The sequence below is a fragment of the Antennarius striatus genome, chromosome 13, assembly GCF_040054535.1.
Source record: "Antennarius striatus isolate MH-2024 chromosome 13, ASM4005453v1, whole genome shotgun sequence".
Lineage (NCBI taxonomy): Eukaryota > Metazoa > Chordata > Actinopteri > Lophiiformes > Antennariidae > Antennarius > Antennarius striatus.
Window position 1 is genome coordinate 2,946,315 of NC_090788.1, and position 20,565 is coordinate 2,966,879.

Sequence of the window (20,565 nt, forward strand, 5' to 3'; positions counted from 1 at the left end):
TTTGCTCATATTTCAGTCAAAACCTCAAAGCAGAGAATTTCTGTATTTTTACGAAAATAACTTTTAGTAAGAGTTTTAAACAAGGGCTTAAATGTAGTGAAATGAGTCCATTGATAAAGAAAGGCATCCTATTAATGATCGATATGAAGTCAGGTTGATTTTTAGAGCAAAAAGTGCTTTTACTTTAATAGTGACCGATTGGCTGTCGCACAAGAGGAAAAATAAAAGTCCTTCTGGGAAACAATCAAAGGCTGGTGATGCATTTTTAAAAAAAAAATCAATCTGAAACATGTTTACGATATCAATCGATTAATATTTATTTTTAGAAGCTGGAAACTTTTCCTTTTTCTCCAATTAGTTCTGTTTAAAAAGAAAAAAAAAGTCTGTTTCTACAATAAACTCCGACAAACATCATTTTTTTTCATATTAGGAAACTCTTAAACTCTTACTTTGACCTTTTCACTTTATTTTAAAGTCTGTGTCGCTGGTGTGACGTCACTTCTGATATTTGGGGCAACAAAAATGTAACGATCAACAGATTAACATGAGGTTTTAATCCCATTTTTTCCCGCCGTTTATGATCTTAATTTCCACGCCTGATTTTTTTTTTATTTATTTATTGATATCAGCTGCAAACCGATTCAAACATAATCAATTCCGATGTGGCGTGGAATCAAAATGATTTACAGACAAACAAACTCGTTTTGTGGGGGGAAAAACAAAAAACAAAAACCAACTAACTTTTCACCTGTTGAATGTAATTTTAAAAAAATAAATAAAACGCGTTTCTACTTTTAAAACCCGTTAAAATCACGCATCCCGGCGGCGGGCGGAGCCACCGACAGCTGGAGGGGCGGGGAAGGGAGGGAGAAGTGGGGGCAGAGCCGCTCACCTTTCCCTCCCGTACAGTAACGCAGCGGTTTGACATGAGACAGCCCCCTAGGTGTCTCACTTTCTTAGCGTTTGCGCCGGAGCTCGTCGGAAGCGCAGCCGCCGCCTGCGCGCCCGCCTGCGCGCCCGCCTGCCTGCTGCTCGTCTGGCTGCGTTGACGTCAGCGCCCGTGTTGATTTGCTAAGGCGAGAGAAGAAAGGAGTTAGTGCGTGTTGAGAGAGCGGGTACTGCGAACTGCCTTACTATGCTGTAGCCCCACTCCCCCGGACACTATACGGAATCCAAAAAAAAAAAAAAAAAAAAAAACCAACCCCCCCCGTGCAACTTAAGGTGAGTACCGACGCGGATTTACCGGCGACAAGTGCGGGAGCCGCGGCTCCGTGCGCGTCTGGCTTCGTGTTCTCGGCGTACTTTAATTCACCATGTGGATGTTTGGATGCGTTTATTTGCGCTTAAAGGTTAGAAGAGAGAGAGGATGTGTTTGTGTGTGTGTGTGTGTGTGTGTGTGTGTGTGTGTGTGTGTATGGGGGGGGTGGTCGGCTTGTCCCCGTTCAACCTCACGCTGGAAGTTAACAGTAAACGCGACTTTGGCACGCAAGTTGGAACTGCGCACCGGTGCGCGCCGTGAAAACGCAGCTCAACCCCGATCGCGCTTGCAAGGTGTTTAAGTTTGCGTTAACGCGCCGTGGCTCTACGGTTGGTGGAGATGTTAAGGTTGACGTACCCCCCCACCACCACCACTCCTCACCACCACCACCCCACACATCCCCTCTTCCTCTCCACCTTCTCCTCCTCTACCTCTCCGTCTGGTTTTTTTTTTTAGTATGCCGGGGATCGCAGCCTGGAGGACGTGAGGTCTTGGCGTGTGTGTGTGTGTGTGTGTGTGTGTGTGTGTGTGTGTGTGTGTGTGTGTGTGTGGAGGGGGGACAGGCTAACGCGCACCGGGATCCAGACGACACATGACGCCCCCCCCCCCCTCCAATGTGACTTTACGGGAGAAATCGCGTTTATTCGCTTTCATGGAAATTACGCAATTGTCCTTTTTTCCCGCTGCGCCGCCCGCCCCCCCCCCCGTCCTCATGTCACCAGACGCACCAGTGTGTCTCATTCAGCCGTGATGACATCACGGATGAAGGCACTGGTGGGGACACTGGTGTCGAATCTCGAAACAAACCCCAATCCCCCCCCCCACGTAGACTTCCAACTGATTGACAAGCAGGCACGTATTTGATTGGTTGACCGATAATCGACTCGCGGTTCACACGCGCTGTGAAGGTGGGAAACAGATGCGATGGCAAATTGATTTGTTACCGAGACTGTCTGAGCCCCCCCCCCCCCCCACTCAACACCACCACCCCCCCTCCGCGCTTTCACTCTTTATTTTAATATTTACCCCTGTGGCATCTCGTTTGATTTCACCCCCGTGTCGTTAATAATAAAGATCCGACACCGGTGCGTTTCTCCTCCACCTGCGCGCAAATCGTGTGTGTGTGTGTGTGTGTGTGTGTGTGTGTTGGGGGGGGCAGAGATTCTGGCAGCTGTCCGTCTGGAGTGCACTTTTTTTTTTTTTTTTTTTTAAGCAGCCACGCTCCGTGTCTGTGATTGTTCCCCGAAGAGAAGCTGCCCCCCCCCCATACATTGGTGTCTGTCACCGCGGCTCATGGTGTGGAATATTGAACGCTGTTTATTGTTGTGGCGCGCAGTGGCAGACAACTCGTGATCAGATCGATGATGCCGTCTTTCGGTGAGAAGTCGGTCCAATTTTCTTTATTATCGCCCGGCGTGACCCCCCCCCCCACCGCCCCCTCCACCATCACACCCCCCACCTTCTTTTCTTTTTTTTTCCGGGTTGTTGTCTTGACGTCTGCGTAATGTGTCCTGTGCGTAATTTTTTTTTTGGGGGTTCATATTTTGGAGCGATAAAGTCTCCGGAGCAGCAACTTTATACCCCCCCCCCCACTCCCTCCAGTGTTGAAGGCACGGATTGGCTGCAGCGTCGGGTTCTTTATCATACATGTGGGGGGGGGGGGGGTCATAAATCGCAGCTATTGGCTTACCTGTAATAAAGATAATGTCGGGTTGACCTCCTGCGCACTGTTGGATGAGAACCTGTCGTTCCAGTCATGTATGGATTTTTATCAGTGCGCAGAAAACAAACAAACTTAAATGTCCCCAAAAAGCCGGTGACACTATTTCTATTATCTTTTATTAGGTTATTTCACGCTGACATTTTTAAGAATTATCGATTATTCTTCCTCCACGTTTCGTCTGCAGCTAAGAAATCATTTCCTCTCTTCTCCCAGAGGCTGAGGGGGAAGAAAAAAAAAATAGTCCCAAACTTGTCTTACTTCTGTCTTTCTGGAAAATTCTGGTGAATAATAGTGCAACCTGTTAAAGAAAAGAAAAAGAATAAAGTGGAAATAGTTCACAAACCTGTTGTGGATGAAGATTAGATGTGATTCACTGCCTTCATGCATTTGGGAGTCGTTTTTATATTTAACTGTATGAATGTGGAAGATGTTTCATAATAAGTGGTGTAATAATCTTGCTGCCAGGAGTCACAGAGATGATCATTTAAAGTATAGTGGTAAAAGAATTTAATTTAACCCCCCCCCCCCGCCCCTTCCTCCTCTTCCTCTTCATTATTTTACAAGGAGTCAAAGTATTGCAGTGGAAACGAGGCAGAGGAACATGTCGCCCTGTTAATTTGGATAATCGAGTTGACGGCAATCACGGAGATAATAGTGACTAAGAGCAGAGCCGGGCGGTTTGGTGATGCAGCTCGGGGAGCTTTTTGCCTCATCCTGCTTTCCCTTCCATCCATTTCTGGCCACTGCTCCCTGCTCTCCCCCCTGTCTGTGATGGGAATACTGAGTAAGATCCTATTTAATTTCAGAGAGGCTGCTGATGGGCTTTGTGAGCCAAACGGCAGCGACAAACCACCATTTACACTTGTTTATCCGTGTGTACATCCCCATCAGATTGCTAAATGAAGACATCTTTTTAGCATAACATATGTCTGACTGATTGGTATGCAGGGTGAGCCTGTTGGACGGCTCCCTTCAGAAAATCTACAGTCAATACCCTCCCCTGATTTTTAAGAACAATGCCTCTGCACACAGTGTTTAGGGTTTGGAATCCCTGCGGGATGTTTTTGCGATTTGAAACGCCACTGACTTCACATTTGCTATTTACAGAAGAAATGCTGGTATAGTTTAAACATATTGATGAATTTATAGCATTTTGTTTCCCAGAATGTCATTTCTGAATCGTTTTTATGTACTTGAATGAATCTTGCGGATTTATTTAATTAGAAAAGGACCTCTGAATGAAACAGACGTCAGTTTTGTTGGATTTGAAACATTTTTTGATGCCAAAATTTCACCAGACCTGATTTTTTTTTTCTTCTCTTTTTTTCTTCTCCTCCATGTTTCTCCATCCAGGTTTTTATCTTGTTTACAGAGATAGCTAAAAAAAAAATTTAACAAAAAGCAAAAAAACACTGATCGGGGAAGGCGAGCCTCATGAGTCGGCCTCGTGGATCGCATTCAAATAATGGATTTAACTAAAATGGGTATGATCCAGCTCCAGAACCCCAACCACCCCACTGCCCTGCTGCAGAAGGCCAACCAGATGCGTCTGGCGGGGACTCTGTGCGACGTGATCATCATGGTGGACAGCCAGGAGTTCCACGCCCACCGGACTGTGCTAGCTTGCACCAGCAAAATGTTCGAGATCCTCTTTCACCGCAGCAGCCAGCATTACACCTTAGACTTTCTTTCACCAAAGACTTTCCAACAAATTTTGGAGTATGCTTACACTGCCACGCTCCAGGCCAAGGTGGAGGATTTAGATGACCTTCTGTATGCAGCAGAGATCTTAGAGATCGAATACTTGGAAGAGCAATGTCTCAAGATACTGGAAACGATCCAGTCCTCAGAGGAGAACGACGCGGAGGTCAACGTGAACGACGGCAGCACGGAAGAGGAGGATGAGCGCAAAGGCCACAACGGAGCTAAGAACTCCAAAAAGCATTCCATGGAGAGTTCCTGCCTGTCAGGGTCCCAGCACGACTCCATCATGGCCGGCGTGTTGGACCAGAGTCCCTCGGTCTCCACCTCCTTCGGCGTCTCCAACTTGAGTCCCACCAAAGCGGCGGTGGATAGCCTGATGAGCATCGGACAGTCTCTGCTCCAGCAGGGCTTCGGGGGCGTCCAGGGCAACTCCCACCACCTGATGACCGAGATCAAGACTGAAATGATGCAGGTGGACATGGGGGGCAACGGCCACGAAAGCCCCCTGAACATGGAGTCCAGCGCCTCCAGCAACGGAGAGCGAAGCGGGGAGGACCGGAACAGAGACGGTCCGGGAACGCCCACCAGGAGCAGCGTGATCACCAGCGCCCGAGAGCTGCATTACATCCGAGACGAAGGCGTGGGTGATCCTCAAGTCGACGCCGGCCAGATGGGGCTGGAAGCGATGGCCGGCATGACGGAGAAGCACCTGGCCTCGCTGTACTCCTTACCTGTCAATCATAAATCGGAAGCCATCATGTCCATGCCGGCATCCATGGCCTCTGCTCTCCCCATGTCCCCGGCCCTGGCTATGTCAATGGACTTCAGTGCCTATGGGGGGCTCCTGCCTCAGAGCTTCATCCAGAGGGAGTTCTTCAGCAAACTGGGGGAGCTGGCCGTGGGGATCAAACCAGACGGCAGGAACCAGCACGAACGGTGCAATGTTTGCGGTGCTGAACTACCAGATAATGAAGCCGTGGAGCAGCACAGGTGAGTCCAGTCGTTTCTTTGAGTCGCTAACAGTTGTGACCTTGAGTTTTATGATCCTTTGCGTTTTTCTTGAATAATCACCGTTTTATTCCTCTATGCAAGATTGCTTCATTACTGCTGTGGGAGTAGAGACTTAACCAGAAGACTTTCTCGGGAATAATTTAAGCTAAGGAATAAAAAAATGAGTCCATCATTCGGGGTTTTGTTCATGAGGCATGCACTTAAATTTCTTTATATTTGTATACTAATGACTGTTATTATATGCATGATTGAATGTGACACATAAAGAGTAACCCCCACCCATCCGGGACTAGACATCCGCTGAGATTGCCCAGCTGACAACCCAACGTAGCGTTGTCTAAGTCCATAAGTCACACTCTGCAGGGTGTGGGCAGCAGCTATCACACACACTTACAAAAAGTGACCTCCTCTTTCCAATAACTGCGAGAGGTGTGTGTGTGTGGGGGTGGTGGTGGTGGTGGGGGGCTTATTAGCTTGATAATTGGGGTAGACGGTCAGCCCAGGAAATGAGTGCTGAACGCTACCTCTGAGATGGGGAGGTCATTATCGAACAGGGGAGCGGCGGTGGAGCCGCTCCGTTCCAATCAAGGTGTGTAAATAAATTCCAAATTCTGACAGGTGTCATCCTGTCGCGTCGTACGTCTTGTCTGTTTGTCTTTTACATCTCATCAACGCCATCGGAGCGTGCGGAATTCACTCGAGAATGGGTCAGAGTGTTATTTCTTGATTAGCGACTGGAGGCCTTTTCTTACTTGAAGGCCACCTTCTACGCCCTGTAATGTTTGCTTAAATCAATAAGAATGTGCAAGTGGCTAAAGTTCACTTGAGGATTTGAACCCCATCACCCGTCCCCTCCAGCTGTGGCCGGTGTCTCGGCGCGTACGGCTGTAAGAGTCGGCTTATTCCAGATTATTACAGAACACCGATGAAGCGTCCTTGTTTTTTTCCTCACCCTTGTATTTTTTTTTTTTACCTCATATTTGCGGAGAAGCCAAAATCTGTTGTATTCCTCTGTGCTGGCAGTTGGTATTTAAAGTATGCGTGGCCTTCTTGATGAGTGCTCATTATTCAGTGAATACATGGTGAATTTCTAAAGGCACAAACACTCCGATTTAAAACAAAAGCAACTGTTGACGTCAATGTTGTGCTTCTCATTCTGCGTTCTTTTCCTTTTAACAACATTAAAAACTATCCGCGGCAACGTTAATGTAGTTTCACTGTTAAAAAAAAACAAAACGACGTGCTATCCGCTCGTCTCCCTCCTCCAGAAGAGTCTGGCATGTGAAAATGGTTGCCTGTGTTTCAAGAGGAATTTCATCAATTCTCTCAAGCTGGGAAATCTTGTATCAAAGGAGATTTCCAAACGGTTTCATGCATTGATCTTGCCGCTCTGCCTCATAGAATACTAATGGGTTCATTTAGCCCGGGTTGATACGCCGACACGACGCTGTTTAATATGGCGCGCGCCATCCTTGACAGCGGCGTGATGTGTAAAAATCAAACATTGCGTTGCATCATCCGTTTGTCTGCTTTACCATTCCCACATGAAAGCTCTGCCTTCCCGCCCTGAGATGATTGCTAATTCAGACGCCGCGCCGTGTCCTCGCCAGATTCCAGCGTTGGGTCATTTGATGGCACGCCGTTCCGTCGTCTTGAGTCTCTTTTTGACGTGATTACAACATGTTTTATTTCAGAGTCGTGTTCCCCCCGCGGTCTAATTGCGCATCATTTCCGTGTCGGGGTCATCGTTGCCTCGGCATTTATCAAAAAAAAAAAAAAAAAAGTTGCCGGTGGAGTTCACTCGGTGCAGGCAGGTCAAGTCAAACATGGGTGCAATTGTTTCCAGATGGTGGCGTATAGGTCGTTGGGTGTGAGGTGTCTTGTGTGCGTGCCTGTGTTAAAATCAATGCACCAGAAAGTACCCACTTCCTGCATGAATTTTTGTTTTCTGCTTCCTTTCATTAACTTTGTGTGCCCTGGATTATATCGTAAATAAACAGTCCACCCAGATTGAATGCGACGCATGTCGGCTCTACAAGTGGTGTTTCAGGAGCGACCTGCGGAGGATGAAGGAATACGCTTCAGCTAGGTGTTAGAATCGAAACACCTTTTTTGCGCTTAGTGTCTATCAAAAAATATAATTTAACATCCTGATTACATTTTGAAAGGAAGTAAATAAGTAGAAATAGCCCGGTTTTTTAAAAAATCTTTAGGAAAACTTGTCATATTAGCACCTTAAAGATAATTATTCTGCTATCATAAATAATAAAATATGTCTACAAATATAAAGAAATTGAAAAGAAAAATGAATGACCATAACTTAAACATGTAACCCCCCCCCCCCAATGACAAGCCAGAGATTTATTCCTTAGAGGAAGTCCAGGGTGAGTGTTGTTACGGCTGCAGCCAGACAGGATTACAGCAATATTTTAGTAACCCTTGCACTGAGAAAATAATCAGCGCAGAAAGAGCCCGAGTGATTATTGGGAAAATAAATGCATGATGCAGGAAGCTAATTCTCCAGCGACGGGGGTGAAAAAAAAAAAAGGGGGAGGGGGTGGGGGGACTCTTGACTGCTTGGTATTCAAAACACAACATCCAATTCACAGGAACTAGCCTTGGGTTTATCTCTTTCACTTAATCGTCCATTCTCATGCAAATGCCTGACCCTTGCTGTAATGTACATCCCATAAGTGAAAGAAGAGCCTATTTTCCAATATATTTGTTAACCATTACTGATAACCATCAGCGATTTAACTCAAAATACAGTCGGATTCTTTTTTTTTTTGACACGTGGATAACTTCTTCCTCCCCTCTTTATATCAGCTGGCGTTTATCGTCTCGTCGTTTTTTTGAAGGAATCGGGGTAAAAACAGGGAAGGTGGGGGGTGGGGGGTGGTGGGGGCGAGGATTTGAACAAATAATCACCCGTGCATTAACCTCTGCACGCGCACACACTCACGCGTTCCCTCCTTTTAACACACACTCGCCCTCAGCAGCAGCAGCAGCCGCCGCCGGCGCTCGCTTTTCCATCTACTCTGTCCTTTTTGTGGGCAAAAAAGGGGGTGTGGAGGGCACTCCAATACCCGGGGGCCCAGGTGTTTAAACATAGGGTCCAAGGCTCTTATCTGTGCATATCAGAGCCGGGCAGATAACCCCCGGCACTCCTCCTCTGGTAAAGCCAGAGCAGATCGGGCGCCGATTGCGGCCCGTTGAGGTTTTTTTTTTTTTAGCGGTGATAGTAATGTATGCACACTCACATGTACTGTATGTACCTCCTGCACGTGGAGGTGAGGTCGTTGGTTCTCGTGCACGCTGGAGCTTCACACTATCACCCATTAGACAACTGTTCCCTTAAACATATCTGCGCCTTTGGGTTCAAATAGCCACCGCAGCGGTTTTGATGGAGGAAAGGCAGAAGGAAGTCATTTGAAATTTCATCAGGTTGCTTTTTTTTCGTGTGGCGCCATCAGCTGCTACCGTCATCCAACGGCACTCACGTCATGTGACAGGAGCTTCTGATAACTGAATAGAAGGTGTGAGTCACCATTCGGGACCGCTTGGACTTCTGTTACCCTAGTTGTCCTTGATAGAACCACGTGTTGCTTCCGCTTGCAGCTCAGCGGTTCCTGAGAAGTATTAATGCAAAGAAATGTGTGGAGAAAAGATGGATAATCACGTGTTTTGAAGCACACCATCATCGGCAATGCACGACCTTTTTGCTCTGAAATAAAATGTAAGGGAAGCAGACTCCCGCTCAGGATCCCAAGTTGTAAAAAAAAAACACAAAAAAAACTGAGCAAGCATTTTCCTGCTTCTGGAAAGGAGCCCAGTGCAAAAGCATCCATTACATCGAAGTGGATTACCCTCTATTTAAAATCACTCAGTGAGCTAAGTCTTCCTGGCTTGCTCTCTGAGGTACAGTACATGATGGTGTAATAATCCAACGGCGAGGAAAAAAAAGCCCACCTCTCCAAGAAATACCTCGACCACAGACGACAGCGGAGAGCTTACTGCCACATCGTCTGGTTTAATCCTCACACAGGTGCTTTTTCTGCCCTTATTGGAGGTGCGCTTGTTTGTTTACGCCCCTGAGGAACCGACACTTTGACCGGGGGCCTACGGTGATAGCCGAGGCTGAGGCGGCTGCTGGCGGAGGCCCAATTATAGGCAGGCTTTAAAAGGCTGCGGTTGAACCGTAAAGATTTACACCGCCATCGCTCTGATCTCACATCTGGGCTCTGTCCTCACTGTCAGGATTGGGAGATGTATCGATTAAAGACTTAACGCGTCACGCGGAATTGACCCAACGCACACGCGTGCACGCAGACACGTGCTATGGCGACTCCTTCATTTATTTATTTTTTGTCAGGAGCAGAGTTGTCATCTTGCGTCTGTCAAAGGGGATTGAAACCCTTGACAACACCAAGAGGGGAGGAAAAAAATGGACTAATACCGAGACTATGGCGATGGGGGGAACCTAATCGGCCAATCGCCTCCTTGCTTGAGATAAGAAAAGTTAGCAGGTTGACTCGGCGCGCCCAGCTGCCTCTGAGTGGCTCTCAGCGCCCAGCAGACGTGGCCTTTGCTGATGCGGTCTGGCAGCGGCTGCAATGAAACGAACACATTGAGGCCCCTATCTTTTGTCCCTTTGGGGGCCTTGTGGTCTGGAGGGAGGGATAAGGATAACATACTGTACTGGAAGTGGGCCTTATGTGTGTGTCAGTGTGTGTGCTGGGTTTTTTGTTTTGTTATGTTTGGGGGGTGGGGCCTCAAGGGGAGCGCTAATTACAGCCAGTTATCAGGTGACATGCAAATGTGTTATCGGTCCACACTTCCTGATGGGTATCTCTGCTGCTGCAGCGAGTGTCGGAGGTGTTGCCACCGAAAACACTCCCGTACTTGGGTTTTGTGAAACTTTTATCAGACTTTATCCGACCCCCGCATGTGCATTTAAAGTACTAGATAAAAAAAAATTAAAAAAATTAAAAGAAAGCAGCAAAAGTCAATCGAATTAGGCTGATCTGGTCCGAAAAGGTGAGTGGGTTTTAGTTCTACTTCACAGAGCCCTGCCTCTGTTCTCCCGGTCCTGAACGCTTGAGGTTCTAATCCCATCGATATCCCATTAGCATCCCCTCTCCGGGTCCCCGCCACATGAAAGAAGATGTGTCGGTTCCCCCTCTCTGATTCCATTGCTCTGGCAAGACCATAGGGAGGACGGCCACAATGAACAAATGTGCTGGAGCCAAAGGGCCAACCCAAGTGTGCTCACAAATGCACCGAATGTGTGTGTGTGTGTGTGTGTAGTGTGTGTGTGTGTGTGTGTGTGTGTGTGTGTGTGTGTGTGTGTGTGTGTGTGAAAAAGCTGCCACCACCACCTCAGAGGCCCCCCAAGCCTCGCTGGGAAGTATCAAACCAGAGCCCTCCGTGGGCTTCCAGCGAGAGAGAGCTTCTAATTAGCCTCTTTGTTGCTACTTGAATGGTTTGCCAGAGATTGGCAAAGGGGAGGCCCCCCAATGGAGTGATACCAGCACGCTAAGAAGCTGCTCGTAAAAAAATTACCCCCCCCCCCCATTCTCTCCACCATCACCTGTCACAAAGGAACCCTCAGGTAGGAAAGCAAAGTTGGAATGGAGAACATGTTAGCTTCTAATCTAGCCTCTCAAGAACCCCCCAGGAGCCGCGTGCCCCCCTCCCCTCCCCCTACCAGGTGGCTATGTGCTAACAGGCTAGCAGGGGGTGTCGGAAACACGGAAATTAAAAAAGTAACATCAAAAATTCAAGTTGCTGGTGATGCAAACCGGCGAAGTAGTTGTGGCGCTGAAAAAGACTCGAAATATTCACGAGTCGTTCGGGTCGAGGAAGTTAAATTAACCATCGGTTACTGTTTTTGTCAGTCATCTTGTTCTATTCAGAATTAGTGTAATTTGATGAAGTTAAAACATTCACAAAAAAGTTACAAAATAATCAGATTCACATGAACTTCACGTTCAAAAATCAAATCCTGGGTTTTTTAATGCAGGAATTTGGGTTTTAGTTTAAGTGAGGCTCACTCAAACCGGAGTTTGTCAGGATTTTTGGTTTTCGCTTTATCGATGCAACCGCTAATAGGAAGGAGCTACGGCATGCGTTCCATATTGACCAGAAGGCGACTATTAGAATTAAATGGTGATAATTTAAACTTTCTTTAATGCTTGTGCATCACAGGGCGGGTTTGGTCGACCTGCCATCCCATCTGAAAGCCTTTCACATCTATAAGGGTGGCGTCTGACACGCCGTCGGGCGAACGCCGTGGCGGCGGACAGCAATGAATGTCAAGGCGACTTGAAGCTTTAGCGGCGAGCGACACGTTTTAAGCCCCGCTGTAATCCAGGAGGGATCAGTCGGGTAAATCATGGCATAAAGCTTAAAACCATAATTGATTTATGTATTTGCTGACCGAAGACGCCCAGAGAGATTACCCGAGGCAGGGAGCTGATGATGGATGGGCCGCCCCCACCTCGCCGGGGCGGCATGCGAGGTGGGGGTGGATTCAATTGAAGGGAGATTTGTCTGTTTGAAGAACAAGAATGTCTGAAAACACACCGAGTGGGAAAATAAATGCACATATAGAGAAAATCAGGCTGCAGTGTTTCTATGTTAAAGGCCCGTTCCACCTTTTTTTTAACAGTCTTGCTGATGCTTTCATTATTTATAAATTAGCATCCTGGCATTTACAGTTAAGATTATTTAATTTAAATGTGAACAGTGCATTATTCTCTAGTTTTATCATAATTAACCACTTAAATTTTCCTTTTAGGTAACTTAGCATGCCTGAAATATTGATGCATGTTAAATTTAAATTTAAGGGATTTGAGGGGAATAAATAAGCCACAAACATGACGTCACTCATAATTTCCGAGGTCTGTCCAGATTTTATTTAACATTAGTTGAAGTCCTTCGTAATGTTTTCAATACCAACTCTATAATATAAAGACACACATTGATATAAAATCCATGTTATTCTTTAGAAAAAGGATTTAAAAATTACACAATCTAGGCTATTTTTGAAGAATAGATTTTTGGGTAGACTGGTATCGTAACTCAATTTTGCGAGAGACAACTCACGTTTCTACTTTTTGTCGCAGGAAGAACGAAACATCTCCCCCAGCTCGGGATTTTGTTTCTGGCTTTTACTCTTTAATTTAAAAAAAAAAAAAAATCTCTTTCTGCACGACTTGGACTGTCAGATTTTGACCGGATGCGTTATGTTGCTTCCGGCCAAATCAATTCCAAAGAAATTAAATCAATTGGTTAGATGCAGAAATAAGTGAATATTGGTCGAGTCTGAGTTTTAAACACCAGAATTGAGAAGATTCCATCTATATTTTTAACTTTGACGTAAAATTCGGGCGTGAATTTACCCGTCTATTCTCTGATGGCATCACAGAAGCGTACACATTTATTTTTTTCCGGCTCTCTGTCCATGAATTTCTCTCCTGACACGTTATGAATCCTCTCCTTCTTGTTTACTGCGTGGCTGTCAGGCTTCTCCAAGGTCTCTCTTGACCGCTTCCAGATTGTTTTGTGTTTGTCTGTTTGTCCCTGGGCCCCAAAAGGCGAGAGTGGGATAGTAAAAGATGTGGAAGGTGGAGGGGGGGGGGGGCATTCCATTTCCTGGACTGATCACTGAAGCGGGTGGCTCTGACATGTCATGACTCAAACAGCATCATTTCTGCCACTCCTGTCTCGCTGCCGCCTTTACAAATGATGCTGTAGGCTCCCGCCGTGTGCCATTAAGCCTGGTGTAAAACAGGAAGGGGCTTTACCCCCCCCACCCACCACCACCACCACCACCACCAATCCCACCCCCAAACAACCCTCTGCAGCCTCGGCTCCCTGCTCTCACCCGTTTTTGTTTTTTTTTTGTTGTTGCAAAAGAAAAGCAGATTACGCCGGCGGTTTTCTCTCTAATGGTTCTGCCCATTTACCGGCGTCGTCGTCATCTTTGGGCTCTTCCTTCCCTTGCCTGCGTTTTATTGTCTCCTGTGAGTGTTGGTCTGAGCTTTAGCTTCCCCTAACAGGTGTTTGGCTTCTTATCGCCAACGTCTCCCCCCTTATCTCCGGCCCTCAGCTTCCTGCATCCTCTCTCCTGCACGCCTCAGAGTGGGGATATATTTCACTTAGCCTCTGACCCCAAACCTTCCTTTTCCTATCTCTGGGTCTCTCTCTCACACACACACACACACACACACACATACACACACTCACACACACCTAGAAAAGTTGCGGAACTGATAGACATTTCATCATCATCACCTAACTTCCGTTTTCATTTGTCTTCTCTTGATTTTTAGTCCAAAGCGAGAAAGAAAAAAAAATCCCCAAAATGGCCGATTCTGAAATGAAATTGCTCGATTATCAATTTGTCTATTAATCTTCTTCACAATAAAAGAAGGAATAATTAATCAATAATTAAATTTTTTTAGTTTCTGAGAAGTCAGAAAATGCTAATATCCTAGTAGCCATGGCCCCTGCCCTTCATTTGTTTGATCAGTAACTTGAATTTCGATCAGAATTATAGATTATAATTCTCAGTTCCAAGAATATTACAAATAGAAGAACATCATAAATATAAAAAAAGTTTTCATCCACTCTAAAATAAAATAAAAAACAGTTCAAGTGTCTTTGTGTCCAGTTTGAGCTCAAAATGAGTTTTTGGAACTGCAGCTTCGATCCTGCCGAGTGATTGGTCTCCGGCTTTAGCCCCGCCCCTCACATTCCCCCCAATCCTTCCCTGCTCCCTAGTCTCACACGGGGGGACAAAGGCTAAAGTGTCTGAGGGATGGGGTTGTGATGCTGGTTTGGAGGGGGTTGACCCCCTCAGAGGACCTGACAGGGGCCCTTCTTTTTTTTTTTTTCTAATCCCCCCATTCTGAGTGGGCACAGAGGGGAGAGAGCCCACCACCCAACACCCATGAGAGACTCCATTGTGAGCGGGGGGGTGGGGGGGGGCTCTGTTACAGTACGCTGGATGCAGGGGTCTCAGGCCCGGATGAACACGCTGGTCAGCCTGGCCCCCCGTTATTTACAGTAGGCCCTTTCATTGCCCGAGTGAAACAGGAGCCTGCTGGTGGAGGTGGAGGTGGAGGTGGTGGTGGTGGGGGGGGGCTTCAGGGGACGACCACTGTTTGTGCTCAGCCAGGCCTCCACTATAGGTCAAAGAGCACGGAGGGGTGGGGCTTCAGGGGTTACAGACCTGACTTTTGTCTGTGTGTCAGGGGGGGGGTTGCTGTTTCATGAGGGGGAAAAAAAAAAGGTGGGGAGGTCGCATTCGGAGAGAAAAGGGAGCCGGTGATGACTTCCACAAATACTTTACTGGGATGTGACAAAACTGTACAGTTTGTGTGGGGGGGTGGAATATTTCAGGAAAAACTTCCAAAACTATCCCAGTTTCCTAATTGATTGATTGGTTTTGATCTATTGATTCAAACATTAATAGACTGTGGGAGCTGGGTGGGTGGAGTTTGGGTGGGTTCGGAATCCAACACCTTCCCCCTCGGCTTGTCCTGAAGTGACTCTGTGACCTACATGTGCAAGAACATAAAGAAATATGCATGCTATAAACAAAAGCAGTTGTTTTGTTTTTTTTTTGGGGGGGGGGGGGTCTCCGTAACCCGATGCTTCAGAATCACAACCGAGTCATCTTCGTTCTCTCGTGACATTTGACACCGGAAGCCCAAACGGGTTGCAGTAAAACAATCTTTCACTTCCACATCGCAGCTTTTGCCGTCAAAGCGCATTTATTAAAGCTCTAATCCCGCACGATCCATTACAGACCCAATTCCCGTTGGTTGGCTTTCATAAATGGGACGTTGCCAAGGGCCAACACGACGAGGAGAACCGGTACCATCTGCCAGGAGACTCAAGTATAATCTTCCCCCGTAATCTTAGTGTCGACCTTCACGTGAGACGAGCCGGCAGAGATGTACAAGAAAGACAGGCATTCGTTACCCGCAGCAGATTTTATTATTTCTACTTGGACAATGAAGGCAGGGGTTAAAGGTCAGCATGCCAGGACTTTACAGAAGAAGCGTGTTTGGTTGTGGTCTAGGAGTTTGGTTTGACCCCCACCCCCCCTTTTGTCCTGGGGGAGCACAAAGGCTCCTGTCAAACACGAGCGGTCAGCGCTTTGGTCAAAAACCCGCCGAGCAGCACCAGAAGGTTTGAATCCGCCTTCAGCCGCCGCTGCCTTCGACCAATCGGGAGAGAGGACGGTTTGTCCTCCCCCCAAACGGCTCGTTTGCCTAAAATTGGAACAAGAAGGAAATAATTGACTCGTTCCTGATCGGACCTTTTGTTCAGAACGCGACTAAATGTATTAATTAGTATATTTACTTGAAATGCTTTACTTCAGTAAACTCATATGTTACACACATTTATACGCAAAAATATAATATCGGAAAAGTACAAATGAACACTCTTGACCAAAGTGACCATTAGTTTTTTTTAATTTATTGAGTTTAATTTCACCTAATTGTATCCAAGTATTTCACATGGAAAACTATTTATTTTATATTTTAAAAAAATAAAACTGAAAACTTTTTTTATAGAATCACAAGACACCGAACTCGGGACTGATTTTTCACTTTAAATACTTTGCTTTTGACATTTTTTCTGTGTATTTGAGGTAGATAAAGAGTCGTTTGACGTCCTGATCCGCCCCCAGAGGAAGTGGGTTTTCTAGCAGAAGTTCTGCAGGAGGACCCGTCGCGTTCTCACATTCGTTATCATTTGCAGTCGAATTCCTGCTGACATTTTTCACCTGAAAATAAAATATTTAAAAAAAAAAAAAAAATAGCATGCAGAAAGTGAAATTGCATTTGGATCACAGAGCGCGGCTGCAGCATGAAAAGGGCTTGATGGCGTTACATTTCTCTGCCTGCGCCTTGCTTTCTGTCCCCTAAACGCCCTTGACATATTATGGAGGAGATCAAAAGCCCAGGAGAGAAGTGTGTGAATGTGTGTGTGTGTCGAGGTACGACTGTAACGCTGGAGCGAGGACTCACAAAGGGAATGCACAATGTGTTGGCGTTTTTTTGTCTTCTTCACGCCGGTGTGTGTGTGGTGAAGATGAGCCAGGAGTTGTCGCTTCAAACAGTTTCTTTATAAAAACAGGAGAACGAAGGACAAATGGAAGAACGAGATTGATTAGTCGATTGACGGAATAATGGGAATAAAACATCTGACTGCGTCTTAATGTTGTCAGTTTCCTTTTACTTATCTCTAATAGTTAATTTTTTTTCAAATTGAGAATTTATTGAATGTTTGAAATGCGTTTTGATTTTTTTTTTTTTTTTAACTTAACAAAACTTAAAATTATCCATGAAGAAAAAGAACAGTTTAGTTCCCATAACTTAAAACTTTCCCATTAAATCCTCACTAATACAGTTTGTTAGCGACTCTTCAATTTCAACGGCCATTAATTCAAAATGTAAGGGAATTCATAGGAACTTTTTAAATTAATCTCTGATGTACAAAATCTGGCTATTTAACTGAAAAATGTCAAAAGTCTGGCGATGTTATCTGTTTTTATATGTTTTATCCGTTAATGGGCCGAGCCCCATTAAATGCCGTGTGAAAGGGTTCCATTGTGGTGTTAATATGGAGCCTCAGATTGTCTGCAACCTTCATTTTGGACACTGGTTTCTCGTTGGACATTTAGTGCCGTCGTGTCTGCAGTCAAATAAAAAAAAAAAAAAAAAAACTGTAATGGCCGGTTTCTCATCAATGTGGCTGCCGGGTCTGTAGAGCTCTCAGAGGTCAGTGGGCAAGGTAGAGCTTTCACATGGCCCCGAGGTCCTGACCCCCACCTTTCTCGGTCACATTCACCCTCCTCCTCTCCACCAGGACCGAAGCCCTTTGAGCCGGGCCCTCAACCCCCCGCTGAGCGCGCCCCTTCAGCACATTAATAGTGGCACTGGAACTAATTGCCCAACCTTAGATGTGCTTGAGACCCCAGATTGCCTCAGCTGCCAGTGTGCAACAAATCCCCCAACACTCTGCCCCAAACAGAGGAAGACCTTCAAAAAAGAAGAATTGCTAAAATTGCCGGTTTGTGTGCCTTCAGTCAAACACGACTCTCTTCATTTGTGTCTTTGTGTCACTGTAAACGCGCTTCTATTCAAACCTGTTTTGCAAACAACGCCCTCTTTTTCTTGCCGCACTTGTTCTTCCTAGGCAAACCGGACATTCCCAGGGGGTCGCCAACCGCCATCATTTTGCCACCAAACGCCCGCCAAAATTTGATGTTGTATCCCGTACGCGCGGGTCGCTTGATTCGTCCCATCTTTCCAAAATATTGTCTCTCTCCGACTTGCACTTGGAGCTGTGAATTGCAGCACGGGTGCAAAGTGGTGTCTAGCACCAGACTGTTGCTGTTCACACTGTTGCGTCTGCCGTCTACTGTTTGCTGCAAAGCATCACCGGAGTTCAAAGAGGCGCCGGAGGAGAGGGAAGCGGCCTTCTGAGACGGTTTATGATTTTATTGGGCCGGAGGAAGCATTGTTGGAAGGTTTTTTGCACCTTGTATCTGCGCTCCATCTCATAATGTCACAACAGACTGTCTGTCTGCCAGTTTGTGGACACTTGTCTGCTCCATGCGTTCACGCAGAGCTTCCTTTATCACTAGTGGCCATTATACTCCAGTGTCTAGTCGTATAATGTCATAGGATTTCATCAGAGGCAGTATATTTGTTCAGATTGTCTGCAGCATTGGCACCAAAAGTTAAAAAAAACATGTTCCTTGAAATGTGGTGAAGGATAAAATCTGGCATCATCAGCAAAAGTTTGAGTAGTAATTATGAAAAGGTAAAAACACCAGTGGTTTTTAGGGTCCCAAACTTCAACCGTTCCAGGATGTGAAGTTAACATCACAGCTCCTCCCAGTCTGACCTTATCAATACTAATAAATGAGGTTATTCCAGCACCTGATTGGCTGCTGCGGGCGTGACAGGGTCATCCTTCAGACCCGGCGCTGGAAGCACCGAGATCTTTTGGATAAAAGTCAAGTTATGCAAACAAGTGTCATAAATGAAGAAATTTTTATTTTTATTTTTAGATTTAAGAATAGCGACGTAAAGGCAAACGATTCCCAGAATTCCGATCCTTTAATGTTGTTGTTTGTTTTTTTTTAATCGCATTTACTTCCCGCAGTTCTGTTGCTAGAGTTGTGGCCTCACTTTTAATGTCATGTGAATCTTACAAAAGCTCTCATTACAGAAACAGTCTTTATAAAACCGTCAGCAGCCATGGAAAAGACTGGTAATGCTTTATTGCGGGAGGGGGGGGGGGGGTTCGTGTCCAAGAATAGAGTTTACTGTCTTTTAATTAATTCAATGAGCTCTTAAAGATGCTAGTTAAAGTATGCAGGAAGAGGAGAGCAGGTTTCCAGTATGTTTTACATACGGCTTCACTTTCTTTTCCAATCCCTGGTTTCTGCCTGGATCTGTTGAAACGCTTGTTTTCTCCTCTTGACCTTCTTCTTTGCTGCCTTTTGTTTTTAGCAGATGTGTTTTTTAATAGCGGTGTCGGCCCACAGGAATTAACGAAATCCAGGAAATTCAATGTTTTAAACAGCATTGAGTAACATTTTGCTGTTTATCTGTTATTACTGTTGTTACTGTTCTTCTTCTTGTTGTATTACTGATAAAACACTGATGATGCAATAATAATGTTCGTATAATTTTACATCAATACGTCAATAAAAAATAATGCATTATGATTATTATATGTACCATCAATATAATCATGGATTATGAATAAATAAATAAATAATAAAATTGTCATCAATATATGATAAGTCATAAAATGTGAATGCATCATTGTTTTCAGTAGTAATAATAATAATTAATCTTTTTATTGACGACAATATTATATTAGAAATAATAATTTTAAAGTATATCATAAAAATAATATAGTATATCATAAAACAAGAATAATAATATAATCTATTTTATATGATAAGAATTATAATGATTGAAATATTGAAACATTATCGTTTAACAGTAATAATAATTTTAATAATAGTAAATGTAATAACCATTGGTATGAAAAGGAAAAAAGCTGATATCAATGGAATAAATAAGGTTTTAAGATTTAAAACATAATGTCACCCAAAAAGTTAATAAATATACACCCAAGACTAAAACAAGAAAAATAAGTTGTGAGAGTTTTTGGCTACAGATGAGTTTTAAGTGGTTTAAAAGAACCTACTGTTTAAAGCATGCTGGAGTTCCTCAGGGTGATCTTGGAACATACAGTACATCACATTGTGTCTCCGTCGGTGCTGTGAAGTTGTGCACCTTTCTAGAATCCTCACCTCTTTATCAGCAGAAACCGAGTGAAAGTTGTTTTATTCACACAACAATTAACACCTGCATGAGCAGCGCACTGCACAGAGCGTGCAAATGATGCACAAGCAAGGTGCAGCTCCATTTTATTTATTCACTTTTGCGACTGACCAAATGACTGGTTGGAAGATGTGTGTTCCACCAAAAACCAAAGATGAAGTTTCAGCAGCTCATCTTCATCAGTGGTAGCTCTTTGCAGTATTTGAGTGACGCCCCTGCTTTTTGGAAAGACGATGAATCTTCGTGTCAAGGTTTCCACCTCTGTGTCGTCAAACCACATTCAAAAAAACACAGCATTCATCCATGACCGAACAACGCTAATAAAAATGACTAAATTCCTCCCACATTTCCCATAATCCTCTCCCGTATCCTCAATTCCTATTCAGCGGCGGAGTGTCTGCCATTCCAATTATTTCAGATTTGCTATGCAGTTGACTTCCATCCTCTTCATGCATCTGTCTGGCCTTGTGTTCAAGAGC

General features: G+C 45.2%; 1 protein-coding gene across 2 annotated transcripts in view; it reads left to right on the forward strand.

Moving 5' to 3' along the window:
- Window positions 1-1,062: 1,062 nt before the first annotated feature.
- zbtb16a (zinc finger and BTB domain containing 16a) overlaps window positions 1,063-20,565 on the forward strand; it is a 103,056-nt gene continuing 83,553 nt past the window's right edge. For both annotated transcript variants that reach the window (XM_068332108.1, XM_068332109.1), the window contains exons 1-2: window positions 1,063-1,221; window positions 4,335-5,675. In XM_068332108.1, coding sequence (XP_068188209.1) covers window positions 4,447-5,675 — 1,229 coding nt within the window. In that variant the 5' untranslated portion in view covers window positions 1,063-1,221; window positions 4,335-4,446. The remainder of the gene's footprint in view (window positions 1,222-4,334; window positions 5,676-20,565) is intronic.